The following is a 25,644-nucleotide window of genomic DNA, read 5'->3' on the forward strand; positions in this document are numbered from 1 at the left end:
GCTTTGTGTGCAGCCATGGCGTAAAGGATAGCGGACTGCTTTTTTCTGCCTGTACTGGTCATCAGAGGTCACTGTAATCATCACAATTCCAAACTGCCAATAAAGACAGTAAGCTCTGCTAGGCTTCCATGTTAGTGTAGCTTTCACTCTCAGCACCCATTAAAATGCCCTAAGAGGGGCACTTTTTGTAGGTTAGTTTTGGTCTGTTTTATTTTAGTGCACAGTCCACTGTCTTCTGTTAAAAAGAAGTGGCAGTAAGTTACTGGAGGCCAGTGCTTCAGCATTGCCACAACAGACTCATGACGATACCTAGACGCGGTTATTCCTGGGGAATGGGCGTGGGGGAGAGGGGCCTAATGAGCCACAAAAAACCCTTTCCTCCTGTTAAGTATTCACTACAATGGAATTTAAAGTGTCATAACATACAGATAACGAGAGAGAGGGAGAGAAGAGAGAGGTTATGTATGTGAAAAATTTATTTTAGGTATTGAATATTCTCAACACTTTCTAGGGACATACTTTGTTAATATCTGGACTTGTGTCCATGGAGATTGGGAATAAATCCCAGGCCAAGATTTATTTTGCACACAGCCTGCAGCAGGCTGGCCTGGAGATTTTTCAGCCTTTTAAGTATAACAAATTGTTGCTGGATCCCAGAGTTGATTTTTTTTTTAAAGATTCACAAAAAAAGCCTGTACAAAATATACATACAGTTCTTTATTAAACAACTGTAAACACTTCACTGTAAAAATCCATAAAACTTTATAAACAAACGTTTTGTAAATAGAATCTATGCTACAAGTAAAAGAATTAACACAATTATTTACATGCAATACTGACAAATTTGGCACTTTCTGAAAAGAAATGTACAAAAACACTTGCTTAAAAAGAAATTTAAAATTATAAAAACTCAGAGCATCACTATCATGCACTTTGCAAATACCTCACATCACTGCTGGTACAGCTAGCAGAGAGCACCAGGCTCTCTGGAACATTTAGGTAACTTTCAGTGTGCTTCCATAAGTCTGTTGTAAAACCACCTGAACGTTGTCAAGAATAAAGTCAAACGCCATGTTCCAAACTGACTCCACCGACTGCTGCATCAGCCTAGAGGGAGAAGACGACCGTCATTAAAAAGAAAAAACTCCGATACACATTTTCTCTTCCTCCAGACCTAGCTTCATGCTTGGTTGTTTCTTTTTTGTTTTTCTTTTTAATGTATTTCAAATTTTGGACTAGCCAGTGTGGCTCACTCCTATAATCTCAGCACTCACAAAGACTGAGGTAGGAGAGCTAGGTACAGCACTCATGTTCAACTTGTGCATTGAATATAAATAACCTTGGGAGTGATTGTTACATTTTTAAGTTACTAAGCTATCAACATACAGCATTTTTCCTTCTATAATCAATTATAATATTAATTCAGGAAGCTCAAAACTTGCTCTAGACCCTCAAACAGCTTTTTAGTTAAAATATATAACAAATTACCTTTTCATGTATTTTATAACTAGATCTAATTTTTCCAAATCTTTTTCCTCTATAAGATCAGTACAGTATTTCACAACTTGCAGGATATCTTCTTCCATTGGATCTAGGAAAGAGGAAAACCTCAAATAAGGACCTCAATGTATTTGACTTTCCAGAAATGTGCAGTGAACTGTAACACCACACAATTTAAAAGCAAGTCTTACAACTTTGGTCCATGTCTTGACTCAGGAAACTACTACCAGCTACTAGACAGGCCACACCAACCTGAGATAGTAGTTATCCATTCTTTGAGCAAGGTCTTCACATCACCGAACTCAACAGCTCCAGCTAAGTTGGGTGCTGCAGGTCTAACACAGTTGGTCTGGTTGGGCTGCAAATTAGAGGGGTTCTGCACACCAGAGGTGGAAACTAACAATTCTTCCTGTTGAAAGAAAGAAAATGCTGTATTCAGACAGTGTCAAGTACATTACAATCTAATAAAAGTTAAGTCTTTAGTTCTTCCAGTTACCAGGGGTCTCTCAGCAACCATTCCTTCATGTTTTAGGAAACCATCCATTAACTTCTGGGGACTCCCACAGGCCCCTGGCAGAGATTTTACAGGACTGAACTTATTTTTCAAAGGACTCTGAATCTTTCTGGGAGAAGCACTGGGGTTCTTCTTCTTGTTTCGCTTGTCTTTCCCTGATGGTGGCTTTAGCTGAAGTAAAGGATTCTTCGGTACTAAAAGAGAAAAAGTATGAGATCCTTATAAGAAATCTAGATAATACCATGGGTTCTCCATCCTTCTAATACACCCTACTACCAAGAGGCCAGGAATGTAGCAACTTAAGCCTAGGCCCTACGATTCCTTCCAGTTGTACAACTTAGTACCTGACCTCGGACATGCTATGTATGTGTATTGGATTGGTCCTGAAGACTAAAAGAAAAATTCAACAAGTACTCAGGCTTAAATGTTCAGGGACTCATATCCAGAAGCTGAGATTTCATGTTTTCAAACTACGCTGTTTCAAATAATTAGTCTCAAAGTACAACTAGCTTGACATGTATCCCAAATGTCCATCACTTCAGATTCTCTAGGATGAAGTTAGAACTTACGTGATGATACCATCGCTCTAGTCTTAAGACTTATCAGCTGTCTTACCAGGCATAATGGTTGTCTGTTGATGAGTGCTGTCCTCTCCCTGCCTTTGTATTTGATCATATGCTGTTTTCAGCTCTTTTTGAAGCTCAGCTGGAAGGGCAGCAAAGACATCAGGGTCCACCTGGAAAGAAAAAAGATAAGTTAATTCTGGATGGTAGCTAGACTGTTTAGAAATCACTCTTAATAGATCCTTAAGATCGTAGAAAATGAGGAAAAGTTTATATGCTAACTTAATCAGAACTCAGCCTGTGTTACTCTCCTTTGTGAATCTCCACCCTATTTATGTGATCTAGTGATCTTCATGGGTCAATAAAGGAGAGAAAGAATGTGTGTTTCTTCCAGGTACTTTAGGCAACTACACCTCCAACTTCTCTTCCCTCTGGTGCTAACTTGCCTACTTTAGAAAAGGGTCAAGTGGCCACCAGTGTTGCAGATGTATGTAGCTGGGGGTACGCACAGTGCAAGCTCCCCAGGAATCACACAGACAGAGAGGAGGAGAAAGTAAGAACTGAGCTAAAGATAGGCGAGAAAACCACGACAGAGGGTCGCTGACATTAATTTACCTGAGAAAATGCCGGAAGGGCTATGACGTTGATTCCGGTGTTACTATTAGATTCTTGAGACTCTGGTATCTGTAACAGAACTGTGCCAACAGGATGAGGCAACACTCCTGAACTGCAACCATTTACTGGTTCTTTCTTCTTAGTACTGCGTGGCTCTCCTTGTTGAGCAGCATAAACTTGTTGTATTTGTTCCCGGAGATCAGGTGGTAGTGCTTCTAAAACAGACTGATCAATCTGTAAAATACCAAATTGAGAACCTGATGTGCAGAAATGAAATTTGAGAAACAATGAAAGTGAAGACCATCAGTCTTCAAAAAGCTACCCCTGCCTAGGCTATCTTCACAGACAGTGCTGCGGAAGCCTGAGGTGACACAGAGCCTGAAGCTGAGTGTACTTTAGAAGCTGGTAGCACATGCAAGGAAGTCCACATATACTCACAGAATACCTTGTGGTGAGAACTCACCCATGGAAAGGGAACAAAAAAACCCACAACTTTTCAGCAAGGAGATTTTCCCCAGATATAAGTAGTTATACTTAAAGCATTAAGATGAAAAAGTGTTTATAGCAAAATCCCTTGCTCTTTTGGCCAGTCCTTTGTCACCATCAAGGGAGATCTAATGCAAGCATGAGAGCTGCACCTTTCACTAGACCCAGAGGCAGTATTTGTATCTGTCTCCTTCTCTATGTGAACAGAAGCAGAAAAGGTAGTAGGATACCTGTGACAAAGCACAAGGCAGGACTCACTAGCCAACAAGGGCACCTGCAGAAATGGGAGGGGAATGACAGAACAGTATAGGAACACACAAAGATGACTGTATGCCAACCTACAAAATAATACTGTTTCTGAACATACCTGGGATGGTGATGGAACCTCTATACTCAGATTGAGTCTCGACTGTCCAGTGACAGGAGAATGCAGACCATTCCATTTCCTTGAACACTCGCCTCTGTTGGTGTCAGTACTGACACTGGCTGCCAGATGTGTAGAAAAGGGTGACAACAAAGTACAAGCTCTAGAAGCAGAAGAGACTTCCAGATCCACAGCAGCCAGAAACACTACAATTTTAGGAATAAAAATAAAAATTAAATACCCTCATCTGAGGAAAAAACAAGCCCCTCTCACATCACTAGATTCTTTGTTCCTTGCAAACAGTTATAGATTCATAGTTTAAAGTAAAATTGCATTCTAAAGAAGGCAGAGACCTATTCTGATTTAAAATGAGACTACTTACTCCCAAAGGAGTTCGGGGGAAAAAATGAGCAGCTGCACATTAATGGCTACCCACCTTCCTTGTGTTCCTCTTCTGTGGATTTCTTAGCTTTCTGAACTTGGAAGAGATGATGGACAGAATGTGATAGACCAGGGAAGAGGCTTGACTGAACTGATGGGCGACTTGAACATGTGGAAGGATTTGGATTAGTAGGAACCAACTGATTCACTTGAATCCCAACCTAGAATGAAAGGAGAAATATTTTGTAAAAATCCAACTAAGCAAAATTCTCAGTTAATCAGTAATGCCACCTAGATCCTGTTTCTAGAATAAAGGAGTAGATGAAACTATGCAAACAGCTTATTCATGAGTCATCCCACAAACGACTGGTGGGTGAGTGACTTAAGTAGCTTTTCTTTATCCTGAGAGTATGTGATTCTACCCTAACATGGAAAGATCCCAACAAGCAGATTTCAGTATTCCATGGGTTTTTGGTAGCTAAGGCTTTATTTATTGGAGGGGAGGTTGGTACAGTGCGAGGTAGAGAGCACACAACAACCTGGGCTTGGGGACAAAGTGCCTTTATCTGCTCAAGTATTTCAGCAGCCCCAGCTGGGGTTTTAAATAGGATCTTTCTTCGAAACTGGTAGGCTGGTGTAGCTGAGTGTTCAACATGCACTTACTCAGCACAATCAAGGCATGAGGTTCGACCTCTCCCTACACTAATAACTTTGTAAAGCTGGGGCAGTAGCTCAGAGATAAGGGTGCTTGCCCATTGCCGGGGAAGGAGAGGGTAGGAGGGAAGAAAATAAAATACAGGATTTGAATAATACTCAAAATGACCAGGCTTGATGAGAAATTCTGTCTCCCTCCTTGGACGGCACCATAAGAAGCTGAAGACCTGCACACATGCTTGCACCACACCATGACTAAGCTCAGGTGAAAGTTCAGTCTTTACACTACAGGAAGAAAGCTTAAGTTATACTCACCCCTCTCATATCTGAGATATTTAGCTTCATTGTATGAAACATGTTGAGAGTAGCCTTTCCAATTACTTTTGCACTATCTGTTGCCTGGTCCAGAGTTACAGTCCTGTAAGTATTAGAATTACTTTCCTAAGCAAATAAATGTATTTCCATATATAGTCAGTAAAATGTTACAGAAACATTGCCAAGAATTAGTAGGTTTATATAAATGATCGCCCTTATGATAAGCCAGTAACACCACCCACAAGCATAGAAAACATATTATATAGAACACAGATACTGAAAACAAGACACGGAGACATGATCAACCAAAATTTGATTTAGGAAAAAATTTTTAGATAGTGTACATTAATATAAAGTATTTAAGTATTAATTAATATAAAGTATTAATATAAAGACTTCATGGTAAGCAGCCAAGCAAAATTTACTTTAAAAAATTATACTAAGGCACAAGTAATAATCACAGGAGAAATTAATCAGCTGTTTTGCTTTTAAAGACCTTGGGAGGGAGGGCTGACGAAATGGCTCAGTAGTTAAGAGCACTTGCTTTTATAAAGGACTAGAGTTCAGTTCCCATCACCTAGATTAGTCAATTCAGTGACCTGAAACTCCAATCTCAGTGAATCTGACACCCTCTTCTGTCACAGCACCTGTATGCATGTATGCATATACACATATTATATACATAATTTTTTTAAAAAAAGATGTATTCTTAACTACTGAACTCTCTCAAACCTCTGGTTTTTGACTCTCCATTATATTTAAAGAAAAACCACTGAATATTTCCAACATTTAAATACTTTCTACTTTTCGCTCAGACCTTTTATAAATGTGTAAGAAAAAGTACGTAACTCTTATGTGAAATACTGTTATAACTTATCATAAAGAAAATATATGTAGCTACTACGTCAAATACTGTTATAGCCTGGCATAAAAGCCATAAAATGGAAAACTCTAGATCTGTAAGGAACCTTGAAGGACCTGTTATGTGGTAGCAATGGTTTTAACTCATCCTAATATCTTTAATGCCATTGGGTATTCTTTAGCATAAGCGCACATCACTCCCAGTTCCTCCCCGAAACACACTGTAAACTGGACCTGTTATTGCATCCCTCTTGCATGCCCACAAAAACCAATGCTTAAGAACCAACTTCAGACAGACATGTTCCATTACCATTGCATTTAATTTCCATGTGAAATACAAACACATTATACGTAAACATTTTATAAATTGTGCTGTTTGACTTTGCCTGTTTCCACAGTGTATGTGGAAATTTGAGATTTTACAAGATCACAATACAATTAGCAACTTATGTTTGGTATGAGCTAATCTTTACTGAAAACCTTTAATGTAATACATAATAATGTAACCCTTAAATATGGTTTCATTGTTAAAGATCTGATCACTTGGTTTGTCAGATGAACTGCAGTATGCTGAATAGAAGATCCACTCTAAAAAGTGATTTCACGTTGGTCATAGACCTCACATGAACTCTAGCATTAAGACACACATCAGAAGCCAGGGTGGAAAAGCTTTCCACAGTTTTTAGAGAGAATGCTCATTTCTCAAGAGAGATGCTAGTTCTCTGAATGATTTACTCATGGAAATCTGGGATATTTGCAATCTTTCACACACTACATCAGTCCCTCCTTGGCTCACAATGGGCAGTCCTTTCCTTCCTACACTCAAGTTAACAGCATGGAGACCCTAAAAGGAGTCACAGGCTGCCAGCTGGCTGGACTCAGTGTAGCTGTGATTTGGATGTGGTCTGCTGAGTCATGCTGAAAACTTTACACTCAGTATGATGGCAGTGATTTAGAGGACTTAAAGAGACAAGGACAGGAGCTGACTGAATCATTGCTCTAGGAAATAAATGATGTTGTCATGAACACTTAGTTGAGAAGGTTGTTATACAGAGCAAACCTCGCCCTTGAGACCTGTCTAGCTTCCTGTCTTGCATTGTGACTGTTGTCTGGCCTATGTTCCTGCCACTGTGGTGCCATTGGCCAACAGAGTTCAAAATAGTGCCAGCCTCTTGAATCGCCAAAAATGGAACTAAATCTTTTCTTTAAAAAGTACCCATCCCTCAGCCTTTAGTATTTTGCAACAGGGCATTAAACCTAAGTCAAGTGACCATGGGCTGGCCTGGCTCTATAGTATATTTAACAACATCAGGATTAGTAAGTTTAAAACTAATTTTATTTTATTTGACATACTTTGCACAGAATATAACTACCAACTTGGTTTAAAAAAAAGTTACCTGGCAATGTTATCACAAATTCCATGGCCTCCAAATTTTGCAGTCTCTACTGGGGCTCCTGGCTTCCGTACCATGATTTTCAAAGTAAGACGTTTGCCCTTCATGCCAGCAGCTTCAAGTCGTCTTTGAATTTCTTCTGAAAGACTCAGAAGGAAAGCTTCTGCCTCTTTTGGCTACCCAAAGACAAAGAGGGGAAAAAAGCCATTTCCATATTATTTTACTTAACCCAATAGTTCTTCTCAATTATCTTAGCTCTGAATCTTAAATATCTTATTTCCCTATTGTATTTGTTTAAAAGAAACACTGTGTATATACCTTGAAATTTGTGTTAATATAAATGCTCATGTTTTCAGTGTACTGAGTACTCCTAAGGCAGTTCCTTTCTTGCTTTTTTTTATACTATTACTGACCTCTTGCAGTTCTTAAATTCCCTGATAAAATGTGAAATCCAACACTACATCAGATTCCTAAATGATAGTTCACAAGAAAGACCCAGTGCTTGTCAGATTTCAAATCTTGATATGCAGTGTTTACAGAACTGAATTCCAGAGATATACCTAAATCCAAGTATGTATTCTTTTTTTTTTTTATTTTTTTATTTTTTATTTTTTGGTTTTTCGAGACAGGGTTTCTCTGCAGCTTTAGAGCCTGTCCTGGAGCTAGCTCTTGTAGACCAGGCTGGTCTCGAACTCACAGAGATCCGCCTGCCTCTGCCTCCCGAGTGCTGGGATTAAAGGCGTGCGCCACCACCGCCCGGCTCCAAGTATGTATTCTTAAGGAAAGCACTCCAGTCCATCTGTGCTACCACCATCTACATGATGGTTCTCAACCTGTGGGTCATGACCCCTTTGAGGGCTAAACAGCCCTTTCACAGGGGTCTCCTAAAACCACTGGAAAACAGATATTTACACATTACAATTCTTTAGAGTAGCAAAATTAGTTATGAAGTAGCAACAAAAAATAAATTTTATAGTTGGGGGTCACCACAGTATGAGGAACTAACTGTATTAAAATGTCTCAGCATTAGGAACATTGTGAACTACTGCACTAGGGGGATGGAAAATGAGGTAAAGGAGACCTATTTTTAACTAATTTTAAAACTCAAAATATTTGTCTGGCCCTTTCCTCTTCATTGGTAATGAGAATATTTACAATTCAAATCACTTTTGACCCCAAACAAAATATTTTGTATCTTTCCTTAAGACCTGGATTATTTCTTTTTTCCCCCCAAGATAGGTTCCTTGCCTATCTTGGAAGTTGCTTTGTAAACTAGGCTGGCCTAGAACTCACGGAGATCCACCTGCCTCTCAAGTGCTGGGATTAAAAGCATGTGCCACCACCACCAAAGACCTCGATTTCTTAACTGGAGATCTACCTACAAGTCTCCAAGGTTTTGAGACCACCAATCATCAAGAGCTTTAGAGGTTAAAAGAGGAGCATGTAAAGACGCGTTACCTGGGTGAATCTTATTCCATAGTTGATCTCAGCTGACACAGATTTCCTTTCCTTCTCCGTTCTGACTGGCCTATCATCTAAACCACGGCAGAACCTATACAGCATCTGACCTGTTTTGGGGCCAAATTCTTTCTGGAGTTTTGCCATAGCCATACACTGCAAATCTCCACAAGTTTTAATTCCCAAAGATGCTAGCTTAGATTCCATTGAACGTCCAACTCCTAAGAAAAGGAAAACAAAGACAGTTGGTGACAATTTTGGTCATTCATTTATTTAGGCATGCATGAAACAAAACTTAAATTTTATATAAAAAGAATTCTGTGAATAGTTCCAAGATTACAGACTCTTGTTTAAGAATTTATGGTCCGAGTCTATGCACATACACAAATACTACCTAGCACAGTGTAAGAACTGTACTGTGATGACTGTAACCATTCATGATGGCTCCACACATTTACTCTGGACTGGAAGTAGGGGAAGTGACGATACAGGCCCACAAGGAACAAAAGTGGAACCAGTGACATGAGGACAAAGGCTGCTGAGCAAGGAATGGTAGTATAGTAAGGGAGGAAGACCCATTTATCAAAAGCTAACTGACCACCTTAAAGAGGTGACATTATTCTTCCTACAGCTGGGCCAGAGTACAGTCTCCATGGCCTCATACAATGTACACAATGTTTCAGTGCTACCCAGAACACTCAGGAGCTCTGCTGCCCTACACTACATCCAAAATATGTTAAAAAGAAATACACATTTGAGAAAGCAGTTTACAGTAACCCAGATAAACAGTAATTCTTATTTAAATGACTTTGCACCACAGTTACTAGCAGTGAAAACCATGCGTTTGTATGCTTTTTGTATATTATCAAAAAAGAGCAAAGTCTGCTGCTATCTTTTAGCTGAATGTAGTTATGTAACTTTTTCTTCTATGCTGAGTAGTCTCCAACGGCAGGAAACACCCAAGTTATGCTCCTTCCAAGAGAACCCCCAGAGATAGTAAAATAAGACACTGGTCTGGAGTTGATAAACTTTAAAAGCATCTTTGGCATGAAAGGAGGTCAGACAAATTTAAACCATGAAAATATTTATCAGCTGGGGGGAGAGGGAAGGAAATGGGAGGCGGGGACGAGGCAGAAATGTAGAAGGAAGCGGTGGGGCTGCGTCCCGCCACCCGGCCACCAGCTAGCTTTACATCCGAAATAATTACACGGAAACTGTATTCTTTTAAAACTGTAATTCTTGCTTGATAACTCTTTTGTTACATGTAACTTTACTATGTTAAAGTTAAAGCCTTTCTTTTTTGTTTAAACAGAAAAAGGGGAAATGATGGAGGAGTGTCTATGTGTTACTTTCATTATTAATAAAGATACTGCCTTGGCCCTTTAAGAGACAGAAAATTAGGTAGGCGGAGTAGACAGAACAGAATTGTGGGAACAAGGAAGCAGAGTTGGGGAGACACTTCAGGCATTCGCCATAGTGAGTCGCCATGATTCTTCTCTCCGAGATGGATGCAGGTTAAGATCTCTCTTGGTAAGCCACACCTCGTGGTGCTACACGGATTACTAAATATGGGTTAAAGAAAGATGTGAGAATTAACCAATAAGAGGCTACAGATAATGAGCCAGGCAGTGTTTAAAAGAATACAGTTTCCGTGTAATTATTTCGGGTGTAAAGCTAGCCGGCGGCCAGGTGGCTGGACGCAGCCCGACGTTTCCTTCTACACAGAAATTTTTATTTAAAAAAAAAAAAAAGAAAATATTTATCAGCGTTTCTCAACCTTCTAATGCTGTGACCCATTAATAGAGTTCTTAATGTAGTGGTGACCCCAACCATAAAATTGTTTTCATTGCTACTTTGTAACAGTAATTTTGCTGTTATGAATTATAAAGAATATTTCTGGAAAGAGAAGCTTATCGAAGGGGTAGCAACCCTCAGGTTAGGATTGCTGATCTATATCCTAGTAGAAAAGATGCTGGCACCCACTTGTGCTATTTACAGACCAAGTCAAAACCAACCCTGCACTGTGTATATGTGAATGTGATGGTGTGGGAAACCCACTGCTCCAGAAGTTATCTGTGACTACTCATATTTGAAATGTCACTAAGTTAAGCACAATCAAGCTAATCTAACGGAATCATCATCTGAGGAAAAGAAGTTGCTCTATATGGAAAACTAATCAGGTAGAATGAAATGGTCTTGTAGTGGAGGTGGGGAGACAATGATATTCAAAGACAGGACTAAAATGGTTACTGATTCAATGCAATGCACCTCAGCGTTCATAAGAAAAAGGGGCACCTGTATTACACAAGAAGTAAACAGGGCTCAGGGCCTCACCACAGCACAGCCAACCAAGAAGAAAGAAAAGACAAAAGGGGAATGTGCTGGCTTAGAATCTTTCTTTTTGACCCCAAACAAAATATTTTGTATCTTTCCTTAAAACCCAGATTATTTTTTCCCCCAAGACAGGTTTCTCTGTGTAACACCCTTGCATATCTTGTTTATATATATACATATGTATATATGTGTTTTTATAGAGAGAGAGAGAGAGAGAGAGAGAGAGAGAGAGAGAGAGAGAGAATATATATAAACAGGCACAGGGCTGAAGCAATGCCTCAGCAGATAAAAGTATTTGTTGATCTTTCAAGGACTGGGGTTTGGTTTCCAGCACCCACAAGAAAGCTCACAAATCCACAACTCCCATTCCAGGGGACTCAATGCTATTTTCTCACCTATGCAGGCAGCACGGGTATTCCGGTGATAACATACAAACATGCAGGCAAAGTATCAGACACATAAAACTTAAAAATAATAAATAAAATCTAAGGATGGACATGTATTCTTATAATCTCAGACAATGAAAAGGTGGTGGAAGAAGACAAGGCGGATGGGTCTCAGGAGCTCACTAGCTAGCTACCCTAGCCAAAGTGTTTTTCAGGTTCCGTGAGTGACTATCTTAAATAATACAGAGTTTTAAGATACCTGACATATTCCTCTGTCTCCACATGCTTGGGCACATGCACTCACACACTCTCTGTGCCTCCCGAAGAATGCTTTATATTTTCTCAAACATACTTTGGGAAAGGATGGATAAGAAATGCCATCTTCAGAACAAGGATGACATGCAGAAGTCGACCAAAAATTTGGGGATTATTATTATCATTTATTGGTTTTTCAAGAGAGTGTTTCTCTGTGTATTCCTGGTTGCCCTGGCTGGCCTTGAAAAGAAATCCACCTGTCTTTGCCTCCTAAGTATTGGGATTAAAGGTGTGCACCACCTTACATTTTTAATGTTCTTCCGCATTATCTCTTTTGTTTCGTTGAAATAGGAGTTCATTCAGCCCAGGCTGGATGTGAATTCCTAATCCTCCTGCCTCCAACTCCCAGGTGCTGATATTACAAACATAGGCTACCATGCTCAAGAACCCTTTTCTCTTCTGAATTTTTCTTTTTTAAAAGCAGTGGTAGGTGGGGCTATAGAGACAGCACAAAGGTAAAAAAAAAAAAAAAAAAAAAACAAAAAAAACAAACAAAACACAAAACTTATTGCCCTTGCTGAGCACTTGAGTTTGATTCCCAATGCCCAAGGGACATATCTCACAACTACCAGGGAGATCTAAGACCTATGGCCTCCATGGTCAACTGCATGTACACATCCCCACACAGACACACATTCATAAACACAATATAGAACAAAATCCATCTTTAAAGTAAGTGCTGGGAATTAAAGCCAAGGCATCACACACACACTACTGTACTCCAACTGCATTTCAGAAGCATAATCTCACAGAACAGATAAATGCATTTCTAAACCTTTGTTTTCCTCTTAGAAATATAGAAATATACTATTTGGATTATGGGTTTAAATGACGAAAGCTGCCCGGCAGTAGTGGTGCATCTCTGTAAGTAGAGGCCAGCCTGGTCTACAAGAGCTAGTTCCAGGATAGGTTCTAAAACTACAGTGAAACCCTGTCTCAAACAAAACAAACAAACAAACAAAAAACAAAAACAAAACGGGGGGGGGGGGCTGGGCTGGTGAGAGGATGGTTCACTGGGAAAAGGCCCTTGCCTGACACACCTGATGTAATCCCTAGAACCCATAGTTGGAGAGAACTGGTTCCCCAAAATTGTCTTCTTATCTCCATATGCCAAGGCACGTTCATGAACAAACACAGACATGATAAAATAAATGTTTTTAAGAGACTAAGTTAACTTCATATTTTCCCTAAAACTATTTCTCAGAATCATTGATGTTGTTACTTAAGAAATCCTTCAAAAGATATTGGACTTTGGTCTCCCAGTTTCCACCCCTGGAATGCCTGGATTATGGGTCTCTGGGCAAACAGCTTGCTTTTATGAATGTGGTGCTGGGGATGGAATCTGGGGCCTCTAGCATGCTAGGGTGGCCACCTACCAACTGTAAAGGAGAATCCACTAAGTGAAAAGATAAAATATGTAATAAATCAATTGATAGGATGTTCAATGTAGTACTTTGTTTTCTTTTTCATTACCCTTAATAATTTATTTAAAAGAGAGAGGAAAGACATGCATGTCATTGCAGCACTTGGATCCTGAGGGAGGATGATCCAGATAGCCTGAGGAAACCACGTTATCAAGGCTCCCTGCCAGTGAAAACAAATAGGTCCACAATAACTAAAACGATGGCATGAAAAGTGCTTATAAATGTCTGTGATCTCTCACAGGCAAATGCTTAGTCAAAGACTTGTACTTACCTGGTAGGTTAGTAACGAGCTGACCTCTGATGAAATCATCTACTTCGTCTGGTTGCAGGTGGTATTGTCCATCTGGCTTTGCTTTTCTAGTTGCCATTCTAGCAAGAAGTATATTAGAACCTATGAAATTGAAAGAGGAAAAAGTGCTCAAGAAATAACCAAAATTATTTCTTAAAATTTCATAAAGAGGGACACATAAAAAGACAAATATAAAATTTCATAAAAAGATTGTCATTCACCCATCTTAAAATGATGAAAACTAATTCAGTTTTGATAAATTTAAACAATGTATATACTTAGTAGTTTCATTTAATATCCTAGGATTTGGCCAATAGGTTGCTGAATAGAGGTTTTCCTTTATTTTAAAGCAAGTATTACTTCAATGTTTATTCCTCATGCAGCTCAGAGAAAACAGCCCTGATCTTACAGGAGGAGGGCTAGGCTGGGTGTGGTGACTCATGTAAATAATTTTAATAATCAGGAGGCTTAATCAGCCCACTGGTTATGAATCTGAAGCCAGTATGGGCTACAGTGAGGCTACCCTGCCTCAAATCCCCTCCCACTCAGAAGTGTGGCAGACTTAAAGAAAAACTAAAGCTAAAATAAAATCCAGTTAAATCTCCAACCCCTGGAAGAAACAGGTTAACACACAATGGAAACAAAACCCCCAAAGCAAACACTGATGTAAGAGAAGGCTTTTAAGGTCTTCAAAGTGGAGCTGAAAGCCAGAAATGAAAACTGTGATAGAAACATGGCCCACGGACATCAATATGGCTTCATATGGTGGCACAGACCACGGGCGTCCTCATGGACAACTGCGTGGCCCTCGATGGTAACATGGGAAACATATCTACACAGTCGCAGGCCATGTTGATGTGGGTGGCCTTGGAGGCTGCCTGAGGTCATGTTGAGTCTGTAGTCTGTGCTGCCTATGAGAGCTATTTCTGGGTTCCTGGTTCTGCAGCAGCTGGGGACCATGTTCAAGTCCAGACCTGGGTTGTCACTGGAGGCTATTCGGATATCTGTGGTTTGGGCAGCTGCCACCACCAGCACCATATTGGTTGGTGTACCTGGCCCGTGCTGCCCTGAAGGCCATGTTGCTTCAGAAGGCTATGATGGTGTCCATGATCTGTACTGCTGAGTCAATGGCAAGTGCTGATGCCAGAAGCCCATGATCTGTACCCCTGCTGAATGTAAAGCGCAAGGGAGCTACTTGTGCAGTGCCATCCATGACCGAAGACTCACAGTTGAGAAAACAGGGACAACCCCTACCCGCACCTCACCACCCTAAAGTGACGGCCTAGAAAGGAAACCATCAAAGAACTCTTCGATAAAACTGTGACAAGGATGTTGAAGTGTAGCTCTCCACAACTGAGGGGATCTGGCAGGGGTTATACAGGGCAAGTCTGACTTCCTTAAAGGGCTGGCTACTGGGAGATTGACCATATTCCAGTGGGTCTACAGGCAACACAACACAAACTGGGGAAGACCTGGGAGGATTGGAAGTGAGTGTTATCTGAGTACAGGATGTGAAATCCCTCAAATAATCTATGTTAGGGAAAAAAAAGAAAATGATGGCAGAGATATGGTCAGGCACCATAAACAGCAGAGGGCATAGGCCTACAGAGAAGGGCTGTTGGGGGCTGAAGTTTGACTATGTGTACAGTCTCAGGTAAGCTTTTCCATGAATAAAATACCAAGATACCAGGGAAGTACTGCATTAACAACATATGAAAGAATCATGTAATAACATATTTTCCTAGTCTCTCTCTCTCTCTCCTCTCTCTCTCTCTCTAAATATATATATATATATATTGGCTCTTGTAAGAAGTTCAAGTTCAGGAAAGCCATACCAAAATGCTCAAAGTGGTAAATTTAGGGTGAGAGAGCCAAAGACAGGAGTGAATTAACAAATGGCATTTTGGTTTGAATTCCATTCTTGAACTGAAAATATATTACACAATCACTTGTAGATTAGAAGTATGATTAAAAACAAGGAATTACAACTGTGTCTGACACTGAAGTACAGAGGATGGTAGGAGAAGAAAGGCTGACAGGGACTTGTAGGCCAACAGTAGGGAGTCTGGGAGGCCAGACAGTACACGTGTATGAATAATGGCAATGTATTCATCTATTTTAATTTTCAGTATTCTGTGATGTTTCACATCTTAAAAATATTGCTGGAAGATGTACTCGCTTGGTGCAATACTGGGAATGAATGCTACAGGGGTCAAACACTGCTCTCTGATTACATGTGATGCCTGTTCCACAGGACAGGATTTTAAATCTTTATAAATCCCATAGCTGGGTAGGCCACAGACCAGGGTGGAGAGGAGACTATACATACCCAGTATTCTTTTGCTAAATGGGCATATTGTCAAACTACCTGTCACAAATATTTATATTTACACACACAAATTATTTTTGCTACTCTCAAGCTTGGTCAAAGAAGTTTCTTTCTATAGTGGGCAGTGGTGAATGAAGAGACTTAATTGGTTAGCAGTACCAAGGATAAGTAAGTGGGTGCTGAGTGCTCAGCCCAGTTCTCCAAAGTTTTTCTTTCTTCTGCTTTGTGAGCACTCTAGTAGTCCCCAGCGCTTCAGCAGCATGTCTGTCACGCCATCTCTAAAAACGTAAACCACTGGTCCTTTCTCTCCCAAACCCCCATCTTGAGACATGGTCTCACCATGATTTCAGGCTGGTCTATATTCTCCCCTGCCTCAAGTTAACGTAGGATTAACCTATCTATGATGTCACTGAGTTACCAATCTAAATCCTATTGATTCAAAAGACAAGAACTTAAGGGAAAAGGGTTTATGAATGAGAATGTTGGAATCAGCTGGAAACAACAGCATGCTTAGAAAGCTTTATTAACTATTTTTCAAGTCTGCAGGACAGAGTGTGAAGCGTTCTACCTGAGAACATGGTAAGACAGGGTTTCCTGGTAGACAGTTTGAAACAGGCAGAGATAGGTAGGAAAAGGTGACACAGAAAGTCTATGCTTTTCAACTCTAAATGGTACAGCATAAAGTCAACATAAGGAGGACAGATGGTGGCAACAGCTGAATAAACGAAAGGCAGAATGGAGAGAAGAGGAAGTAGAGTCTACAATGCAGAGAGCATGTGATACCAGGAAAGCAACGGGAAGAGAAGACTAAAGCTGAACTTCAAGTTCTATGTCATGAACCTGTTTTTAAGGTATAGTTTCTGTTCAAATTTGAGGAAAACAAGAATTGAAAGTTAATCTAACTCTCCTTTCTTGAAAACCAAGAGTGATTCTAACTCCCTTAATGAAAAAATATTCTACTACTAACACTTTACTTCCATTTCCAACAATTTTAAGTTATTGCACGTCTGTAAGCAATGCTAAAAGGTAAAAAAAAAAAAAACTGCAACACATAGTAGTTATTAAAATTCCTTTAAATTAAGGGCTATCCCAAAATGAGTAAAAACAGGTACATAACAAGTCAGATACTAACCAATTCCAACAGAGGCAGCACATTTAGTCTTGTCTTTGATTTCCATTCGGAGGGCAGTTGCAAATTCATCAGGAGTAAGTTTAGTCTCTGCAAGGATGTCAGTAATGTCCATTAAGGCTTCATCACAACTGACGGCTTCAATGCTGTGTGTGTAGCTATCAATACAAAGCAAAGACAATGAGTACCTAAGGTCTGCTCTGGAAGACATTAAACGTTAACAAAAATGACAAGGCGTTTTTACTGAAAAACAACAAAAGCATACTTTTAATCTTTAATAATGCATCCAAAGGGCCACTATTTAGTTATCTAACTTTTGACTACAAAGTTAATTAGTATTCCAATTTCATACTAAAACTGTAACAGCAGAAATTCTCTTGTATACACGAATAGCTACAAAGCGGTTAATGGATCACAGGTACCAAAATATCTAAGAAAATTTCAAACATGGCTTATCAGAAACCTTTACGAACAGAAGTTTACACACATCAGTTCAAGAACTACTGTTTAGCTAAAAGCAAAATACCACCATTAAGTATCTAATACCTAATAAAATCCCTGAGATGCTATAGGACAAAGGAACCATGGAACAGAATCACCAGAGATAGCTGAAGAGGTCTCAAAATCACTATCTCAATCCACTTAATACACACCTTTTGGTAGGTTATAAACCATATTTACTCATCCAATAAACAAATGCTACTCAGACTAATTTAAAAGGTTTTAGTGTTTTTTTTTGTTTTTATTTTTAAAATAAAGACAATGAGTTTGTTTTTCTGAGAACAGAAACATCCAACTAAAGTGTTCACACACTGAAAGTAGAACTGGCCCTAGCTCTCTCAATTATTCAGTCCCCGGGTACAACCTACTCCACTAAAGTGTAACTGAGAAAACAGCAGCACCTCTATTAACCTATTCCCAGCCCTCCTTTAGATGCTATCAATGCCCTCAGCTTCTGAACAGCATTTAACACAATTAAAACATGGTAACGCTAAAAATACTGCACTTGAATTAAGAATAGTTGTGAATGATAGGTAACGGAAATCTTTCCTTATACATTTTTTTCTCCATTATTAAAACAGCTTCCACAAAGGCAGGGACTGGAATTTTTCTTTTGGTGAGACTAGCAGAATCACGCAGCTACATCAACACACAGGTTAATGGTGTTCAGAATAAAGCTTAACAAACAAACACAAACAAAAAGGCAGGCCTACATGAGTGGGTCTGCACCAGGATCTCTGCATATATATTACAGTTTTCAGTTTAGAATTTTTATAAGACTCCCAAGTGTGTAAACAACTAGGTCTCCGATCCGATCCTCGTGCATGCTCTTAGGCTCTTTTCCTACTGTTGGTTTCCCTTATCCAATTTCGACGGAATGTTTTTTGTTTGCCTTATTGTATTTTAAGTTTGCTGTTTGTTATCTCCTAGAAGCCTATACTTTTCTAACGAGGGACGGAAGGGGAACGGATCCACAGATAAGTGGACTGAAGAGGAATGGGGTGTGTAGAGGGAGGGGAAACAGTAAACAGGATATATATGAGAAACAGTCTACTTTCAATGGGGGGCGGGCGATCAGAAGTGAAGCCAGAGGCAGGGGTGTGCTCACTCTTGTGTCTTAAGGGTGTCGGTAGGGCTTTTGGACAATGTCCTTACACTTTCACCAGAGCAGGCCTGAGTTGGGGATTTACATCACTTAAGACTTTTTCAATTTACAGAGTTAAGTACTTGTGAGAAAGACCTACCTCTTCCAGCCCTTTACACAGAAACTATATGACTGACTTTAGAGCATGTATATGCTACTAGATTATTTTTATTCTTTTTAATACTGTCTTAGTATCTTAAAAGCCTACACCAAAAAAGAAATCCTTTTTTCCTCAAGCTAACTAACCAACCATTGTAAAACAATTACCAGAGACTTACTTTTATAAAAATTTTTTTTTGATATGCTTAAAACTTTTAAAATGAACCATACACAAAACTCGAGTCCAAATGGATCAAAGACCTCAACATAAAGCCAGCCACACTGAACCTCATAAAAGTGAAAGTGGGAAGTACACTTGAATGCACTGGCACAGGAAACAAATTCCTAAATATAACCCCAGTAGCACAGACACTGAGAAAAACAGTAAATGGGACCTCCTGAAACTGAAAAGCTTCTATAAAGCAAAGGACACGGTCAACAAGACAAAACGACAGCCTACAGAATGGAAAAAGATCTTCACTTTGGTCATCAAAAGAAATAATCCATTAAAAAAAATGGAGTACAGACTTAGAGAATTCTCAACAGAGGAATCTAAAATGGCTGAAAGGCACTTAAGGAAATGCTCAACATCCTTAGTCATCAGAGAAATGCAAATCAAAACAACTCTGAGATTTCATCTTACACCTGTAAGAATGGCCAAGATCAAAAACACTGATGACAACTTATGCTGGAGAGGTTGTGGGGAAAAGGGAACACTTCTGCATTGCTGGTGGGAATGCAAACTGGTACAGCCCCTTTGGATAACAGTATGGTGATTTCTCAGAAAATTAGGAAACAACCTTCCTCAAGACCCAGTAATACCACTTTTGAATATATATCCAAAGGATGCTCATTTGTGCCACAAGGATATGTGCTCAACTATGTTCATAGCAGCGTTGTCATAGCCAGAACCTGGAAACAACCTAAATGCCCCTTGACCGAAGAATGGATAAGGAAAATGTGGTACATTTACACAATGGAGTACTATACAGCAGAAAAAAAATAATGACATCTTGAATTTTGCAGTCAAATGGATGGAGCTAGAAAACATTATTTTGAGTGAGATAACCCAGACCCAGAAAGACAATTATCACATGTACTCACTCATAAGTGCTTTTTAAACATAAAGCAAAGAAAACCAGCCCACAAATCACAATCCCAGAGGACCTAGACAACAATGAGGACCCTAAGAGAGACATGCATGGATCTAATCTACATGGGAAGTAAAAAAAGACAAGATCTCCTGAGTAAATTGGGAGAAGGCTGAAAGGGAGGGGAGAGGCAGGGAGGGAAGCAGAGAAAATGTAGAGCTCAATAAAAATCAATAAAAAAGAAAGAAAAGAAAAAAATTTAAGATGAAAAAAGATTTTTAAATACTTCTCTGTCATTGGCTCATTAGTTTTAAATTTATTCAGTTACAATTCAGAGGCTTTCCTCCATTAACCTTACTGGTATTGAAATTCTGGGATACAGTGCAACCTATTATACCTCATTCTGTAAATTCTAATTTTAAGCAAATTATAATTCAAATGTAATTAAAGAGAAAAACCAAGTGAAACAAAAACAACAACAAAATACCCAAATTCTTCGTTTATCTGGTTTCATGGGAAAGAAAATCACGTCCATATACAGACTTCACCTCATAATCAAAAGCACTTGAACACTAATGGAATGTAAATTTTTCCTGGAGACTAAACTTCCAATACTGAAGCTTCATAAAGAAAGACAGTTATCAAATTAGCAGATGGAGAAAAGGATCACAGGAAAGACAAAAACCCAGTGACTCTCAAAATGCTAAAGAAAACTGGACTCTTTTAGGAGTCAATCAAAGGAGAAAAAGCAATGAACATGAGAATATTGTACACAATACCTTGCCAATGTTTCATACATTGCTTGGGCAACTTCTTTGTATGCATGAAAATCATATGGAACAGCTTGCAGGTTAGGACATAACTGTTTAGCATGCCCAAAAAACATTCCGTTCTTAATGCCAAATTGTCTAAAAAGAAAAGAAAATACAGTAGAGATTACATCAGGAAGTCTTAAGCTGACAACCAAATAGCAAGTATGTTTGATTTCCCCATGCCACTAATATACAATTTCCATATAACTCCCCCTCTCGTTAGGGGTTAACAATAGGCATTAGGATAATTTACAAGTCTGTTGTCCCCCCAACAGAAAACAATACAATTGTCTTACTACAGTAAATGACATATCTTTTGTCTATAAACACTTCTAAAACTTGACCTCTGGCCCCTTTGCAGAGATGCCAGCATGCCATATGCTGGTGATATCACAACCACCACAGAGCAGGAATGTGCTGTCAAAATGCTTTTCTTCTTCTAACATGTGGCACAGTTTAGCCAGGGCTCATCCCCCAAAGACAAAGAATATGAACGAAAGAACTACACAAAACAGTGCTATGTGACAAACAGACAAAATGTACTCATCCTATTACCACCCAATTCCCAATTGACCAATTCCAATGCTCCTCAAGTGGCTCCGCAGTGGTTGAGATGCCAACAGCATTGTATGGTAGGACATCACTCTGGGCAGGAGCCAGGGTTCCAGAACTTTGAGGGACCTAATTGAAAATGGTAAATTTTAAATCTACTGTGTGTCTCAATGCCCCACATTACCTTTGATATTTGGAGCATTCAGCATAAAACTACAATTATGGAATTATACATAATTAGTAAAATTCCATTTTATCACTCTGTAAAGAATCAAAAAAAAATATCACAGTAAAAACACAAGCAAAATAAAGCAATGTTTCACCAGATTACACAATATTACATAGAATGATCATGGTTATTCCATACATCCATTCAGTAATATTCACCAAGTATGGACTTAATTGGAGGTATGACTGCTTAAGAAACAGATACAATTATCTCGGCCTCTTGCCTAGGATCAAGTGAAAAAGCAGTCTTCTGTTACTACTCTAACCTTCAGACCGCCACTGAGAACTACAAAGAATTAAGAAACCTCTCAAGTTAATTCAGAGGCAAATACAAAGCTACAAGCACTTTTTCATGTAAACAAAAGTAATGAACTATTCCAGTATTAAGTGTCAAATGGGCAGAGTATCTAGTAAGAAGCAAACAATGTTAGGAAAGGAAGCCATGACGTGACAGTAAAGGCAGCTGAAAAAGCTAGCTACATGCAGTTACATCATCAAGCATTCTGTAAGGTGCTAGGTGTGTCCCACAAACAGACCTCAAGATGCTTTGTGAGCATGTCCTTGCATCTACTCAGAATGACCTGAGTTAGTCAGCAGGCCTTAATAAACCAATGCTTATCCATACATGGAGAAGTACCAATACAATAGTTTAGATAAGTATACGGGAACATTAGAAATTTTTTTCCCTAAAGTTTAGCTTTGAAAAAGGGTAAAATTTTGGTAAAATAGTTATAAAATATGTAAGTTTAATATTCAAATTAAAAAAACCCAGTCTTAAAGGCACATGTTACAATGATCCTACAAATGTTCTTTTTTATTTCTTTTTTAAAATTTCAATATATAAAAAAATTTCAAAGATATTACTTAGAAATATATGCTATTTCTACTTAGGTATTCAAGCAACTTTCACAAAGGAAATATTCTATGTGTAGCTGAGGATGGACATTCTGATCCACTTGCTTCCATCTTTCAAGTGTTGGAGAAGTGTAGGTGCTGCCACCACACACAGGTTTTGCTGTTTAAGGATCTAACCCAGGGCCTTGTGCATGCTGGGCAAGCATTCTTCCAACTGAGTTACATCTCCCATCATAGCAGAAAGTCTAAGGCCACTGGACACCATAATGAAGTTCTGAACAAACAAAACAAACCCAGAAAGTCTTCCCATAACTAAGGGAAAAATACATTTTCCGTAAGTAGATGTATGTTAGAAAATCAGGATTTATTTCACAGAAAATAAACTAATAAGGACAATCACAAAAGACGTCTGCCAGGTGTCATAATGCACAGTGAAACTGCAGCACTTACGTGGTGGCAGAAGCAAGAGGATTTTGAGGGCAAGCTGGGATACAGAAAAAGTTCCAGACCAGCTGAGCTATCTATACAATGATACTCTATATCATAAAACAAACAAGCCCTGAAGTGGTTTGACTTTAACAGAATGATTCCTGTGTTCCTCCTAACTAAAATCCATACAGAGTAAGTTATCAAAGCTGCATTTTTAAATATGTGCTACAAAATAAAATGTCCCATTTTAAAGTACACAGCACACATTCTTACTGCAATATGCTTCACTAAGATAATTTTTTTTTTCTTTTTGTTTTTCGTGACAGGGTTTCTCTGTGTAGCTTTGGTGCCTGCCAAGCTCTTGTAGACAGGCTGGCCTCGAACTGACAGAGATCTGACTGTTTGTGCCTTCCAAGTGCGTGAGCCACCACCACCCAGAATAGACAAAACTCTTTAGGGTGGGATTAAACAATATAAAAAGCAAAAAGCACCAAGTCACTATTAATGTTCATTCAATATACTACATATCATAAATCTATATCATTAAGTAACAGTAAAAGGTTCCTATAAAAGCATATTAAAAATTCCTTTTCACTTTAGAGGGGTATATTTGAGATATAGAGAATGTATTGATAGAGAATGTACATCCTTGAATGTAGCAGAAAATGACACTGAACTCCTTTTCCTGCCTGCTTCCCACCTGTTAGAATTACCATCTCTTACCACTGTATACTCTCTATAGTGCGTCCAGTAATCTCTATAGACACATTCCAGTGTCAAGGGATGTCCACCCTCTACTCACATTTCATTCTTTGTAACTTCACTACTGTCTATGTCAAGTTCATCACTGCATACAACTAGACCATCTCCATAATCTATAACTCTACTCTCAAACATTTCTATGATAAAATTATTAAATTTGGTTAGAAAAGGGGTAAGAGCCGGGCGGTGGTGGCGCACGCCTTTAATCCCAGCACTCGGGAGGCAGAGGCAGGCGGATCTCTGAGTTCGAGGCCAGCCTGGTCTACAAGAGCTAGTTCCAGGACAGGCTCTAGAAACTACAGGGAAACCCTGTCTCGAAAACTAAAAAAAAAAAAAAAAGAAAGAAAGAAAGAAAAGGGGTAAGAAATTGTTTTGAAGACATGCATTGTAAAAAGCATTCTAGAAAATAGAAAATGACAAAAAAAAAAAGTGATTGTACAGACATGGGTTTGCTTGGCTTTGGTTCTCAAGCTTATTTTCATCTTTTTACTTGAATCTGAAATAAACATGTACTATGTATCTTGCCACAAACTACTTGGTGCTAATCTACTGTAACCCCTATTATTTTGATCTTCAGCACGGTAGTCACCACCTGTGGGTCAATACAAATATACCACCAAACAAAGACCAGTAAGTTCAGAGAGCTACCAGAATTGAGACCACACCTACTTGGGACAAAACCTTGGGACTTCCATCCAGCATTCATCTTTGAAGTAGCTAGTGTTGACCACGACCCTAAAAAAGGCCCGAGTTCTCCCTTTATCAACTAGCAAGGATGCACTCCTGGGCGCTGTCACAACTGTCTGCCTACTAGTTGCCAGGTTGCCATTTAATACACTCTATACACTAAGCCCTGACCTGCCTAGGTGAAGAACACTGCCAACAGTCCTAATGCAGCTCTGTTTCACTTTACTACCTTTAGAAAGCTAAGTTTCAGATTTTTGGTCACATTATCAATTGACAATAGTAAAACAGTTTTGTTCATGATAAAAGTAAACTTAGTGAGTTTACATTTGACATAGCATAAAATAAGGTAAGAATAGAACATGCTTTATATTTATGTATGTTTTAATAATTTATTTTAGTAAAATAGCATTTTAATAAAATTACAAGAATTTTAAAAAACTACTAATTACACTATGTTGAGCTCAAATATTTTATGTTCAGATCAGACTTCCTAAAATACCCCCAAACTTAAAAATACTGAAAAATATAAGTAATTTAACACCTTTCCCCACAAGTATTAAATTCTAATATATATCAATGATACATGAGTGCTCACTGTATTATAAAGGTGAAAGTGTCTGAGTTCAATTACTGAAAAATAAAAAGATTCCTCTAATGAGTAGTTATTACTCCTACTTTTATAACTATTAATTTTAAATTTTCATTCATTACAATTATGTAGATGATGTGTATATGTAGGCATACAAGCCTTGGTATGCCTATGGATGCTGGAGGACAATTCTGAGGAGCCAATTTCTCTTCTTTATATGAATTTCTAGAGATTGAATTTAGGCCATAATACTTGCGGGGCCCCTTAACCACTGAGCTGTCTCACTGGCCCTTCTATAATTTTCTGACATGTAAGGAGCACGAGTGTACTCCTCTCATATTAAAAAGGCAGATATAATTATGGTTTCAGACTGAGAGATAACTGCCTACACAAAAGTTAGTGGTAACAAATTTACACATTCTTACTAAGCTGAAGTGAGAATGTCTGATAGAAGGAAATTATTTATGATATAAAAGGTAATCAAATTTCAACTTAATTTTATTTTCGTGTGTTTTCTTGAATGTATGCCTGTGTACATGTGCGCCTTGTGCACACAAGGACCAGAAGAACTGGATTTCCTGGAA

General features: G+C 38.9%; 1 protein-coding gene across 8 annotated transcripts in view; it reads right to left on the reverse strand.

Annotated features, from left to right (window-relative positions):
• Positions 1–695: 695 nt before the first annotated feature.
• Positions 696–25,644, reverse strand: part of Rev1 (REV1 DNA directed polymerase) — a 70,574-nt gene continuing 45,625 nt past the window's right edge. For 6 of the 8 annotated variants that reach the window (XM_038342780.1, XM_038342781.1, XM_038342782.1 and 3 more), the window contains 14 exons: positions 20,926–21,054; positions 17,315–17,469; positions 13,836–13,955; positions 9,106–9,326; positions 7,651–7,823; positions 5,393–5,495; positions 4,479–4,644; positions 4,046–4,248; positions 3,193–3,426; positions 2,630–2,750; positions 1,997–2,208; positions 1,753–1,909; positions 1,489–1,591; positions 696–1,107 (listed from right to left, as the gene is read on the reverse strand). In XM_038342780.1, the coding sequence (XP_038198708.1) occupies positions 996–1,107; positions 1,489–1,591; positions 1,753–1,909; positions 1,997–2,208; positions 2,630–2,750; positions 3,193–3,426; positions 4,046–4,248; positions 4,479–4,644; positions 5,393–5,495; positions 7,651–7,823; positions 9,106–9,326; positions 13,836–13,955; positions 17,315–17,469; positions 20,926–21,054 (2,209 nt within the window). In that variant the 3' untranslated portion in view covers positions 696–995. Of the gene's footprint in view, positions 1,108–1,488; positions 1,592–1,752; positions 1,910–1,996; positions 2,209–2,629; positions 2,751–3,192; positions 3,427–4,045; positions 4,249–4,478; positions 4,645–5,392; positions 5,496–7,650; positions 7,824–9,105; positions 9,327–13,835; positions 13,956–17,314; positions 17,470–20,925; positions 21,055–21,513; positions 21,640–21,694; positions 21,745–25,644 lie in introns of those variants that run through there. The other 2 variants (XM_038342785.1, XM_038342787.1) reach the window with 2 other exon arrangements.

This window comes from Arvicola amphibius, chromosome 9 (assembly GCF_903992535.2).
Source record: "Arvicola amphibius chromosome 9, mArvAmp1.2, whole genome shotgun sequence".
NCBI lineage: Eukaryota > Metazoa > Chordata > Mammalia > Rodentia > Cricetidae > Arvicola > Arvicola amphibius.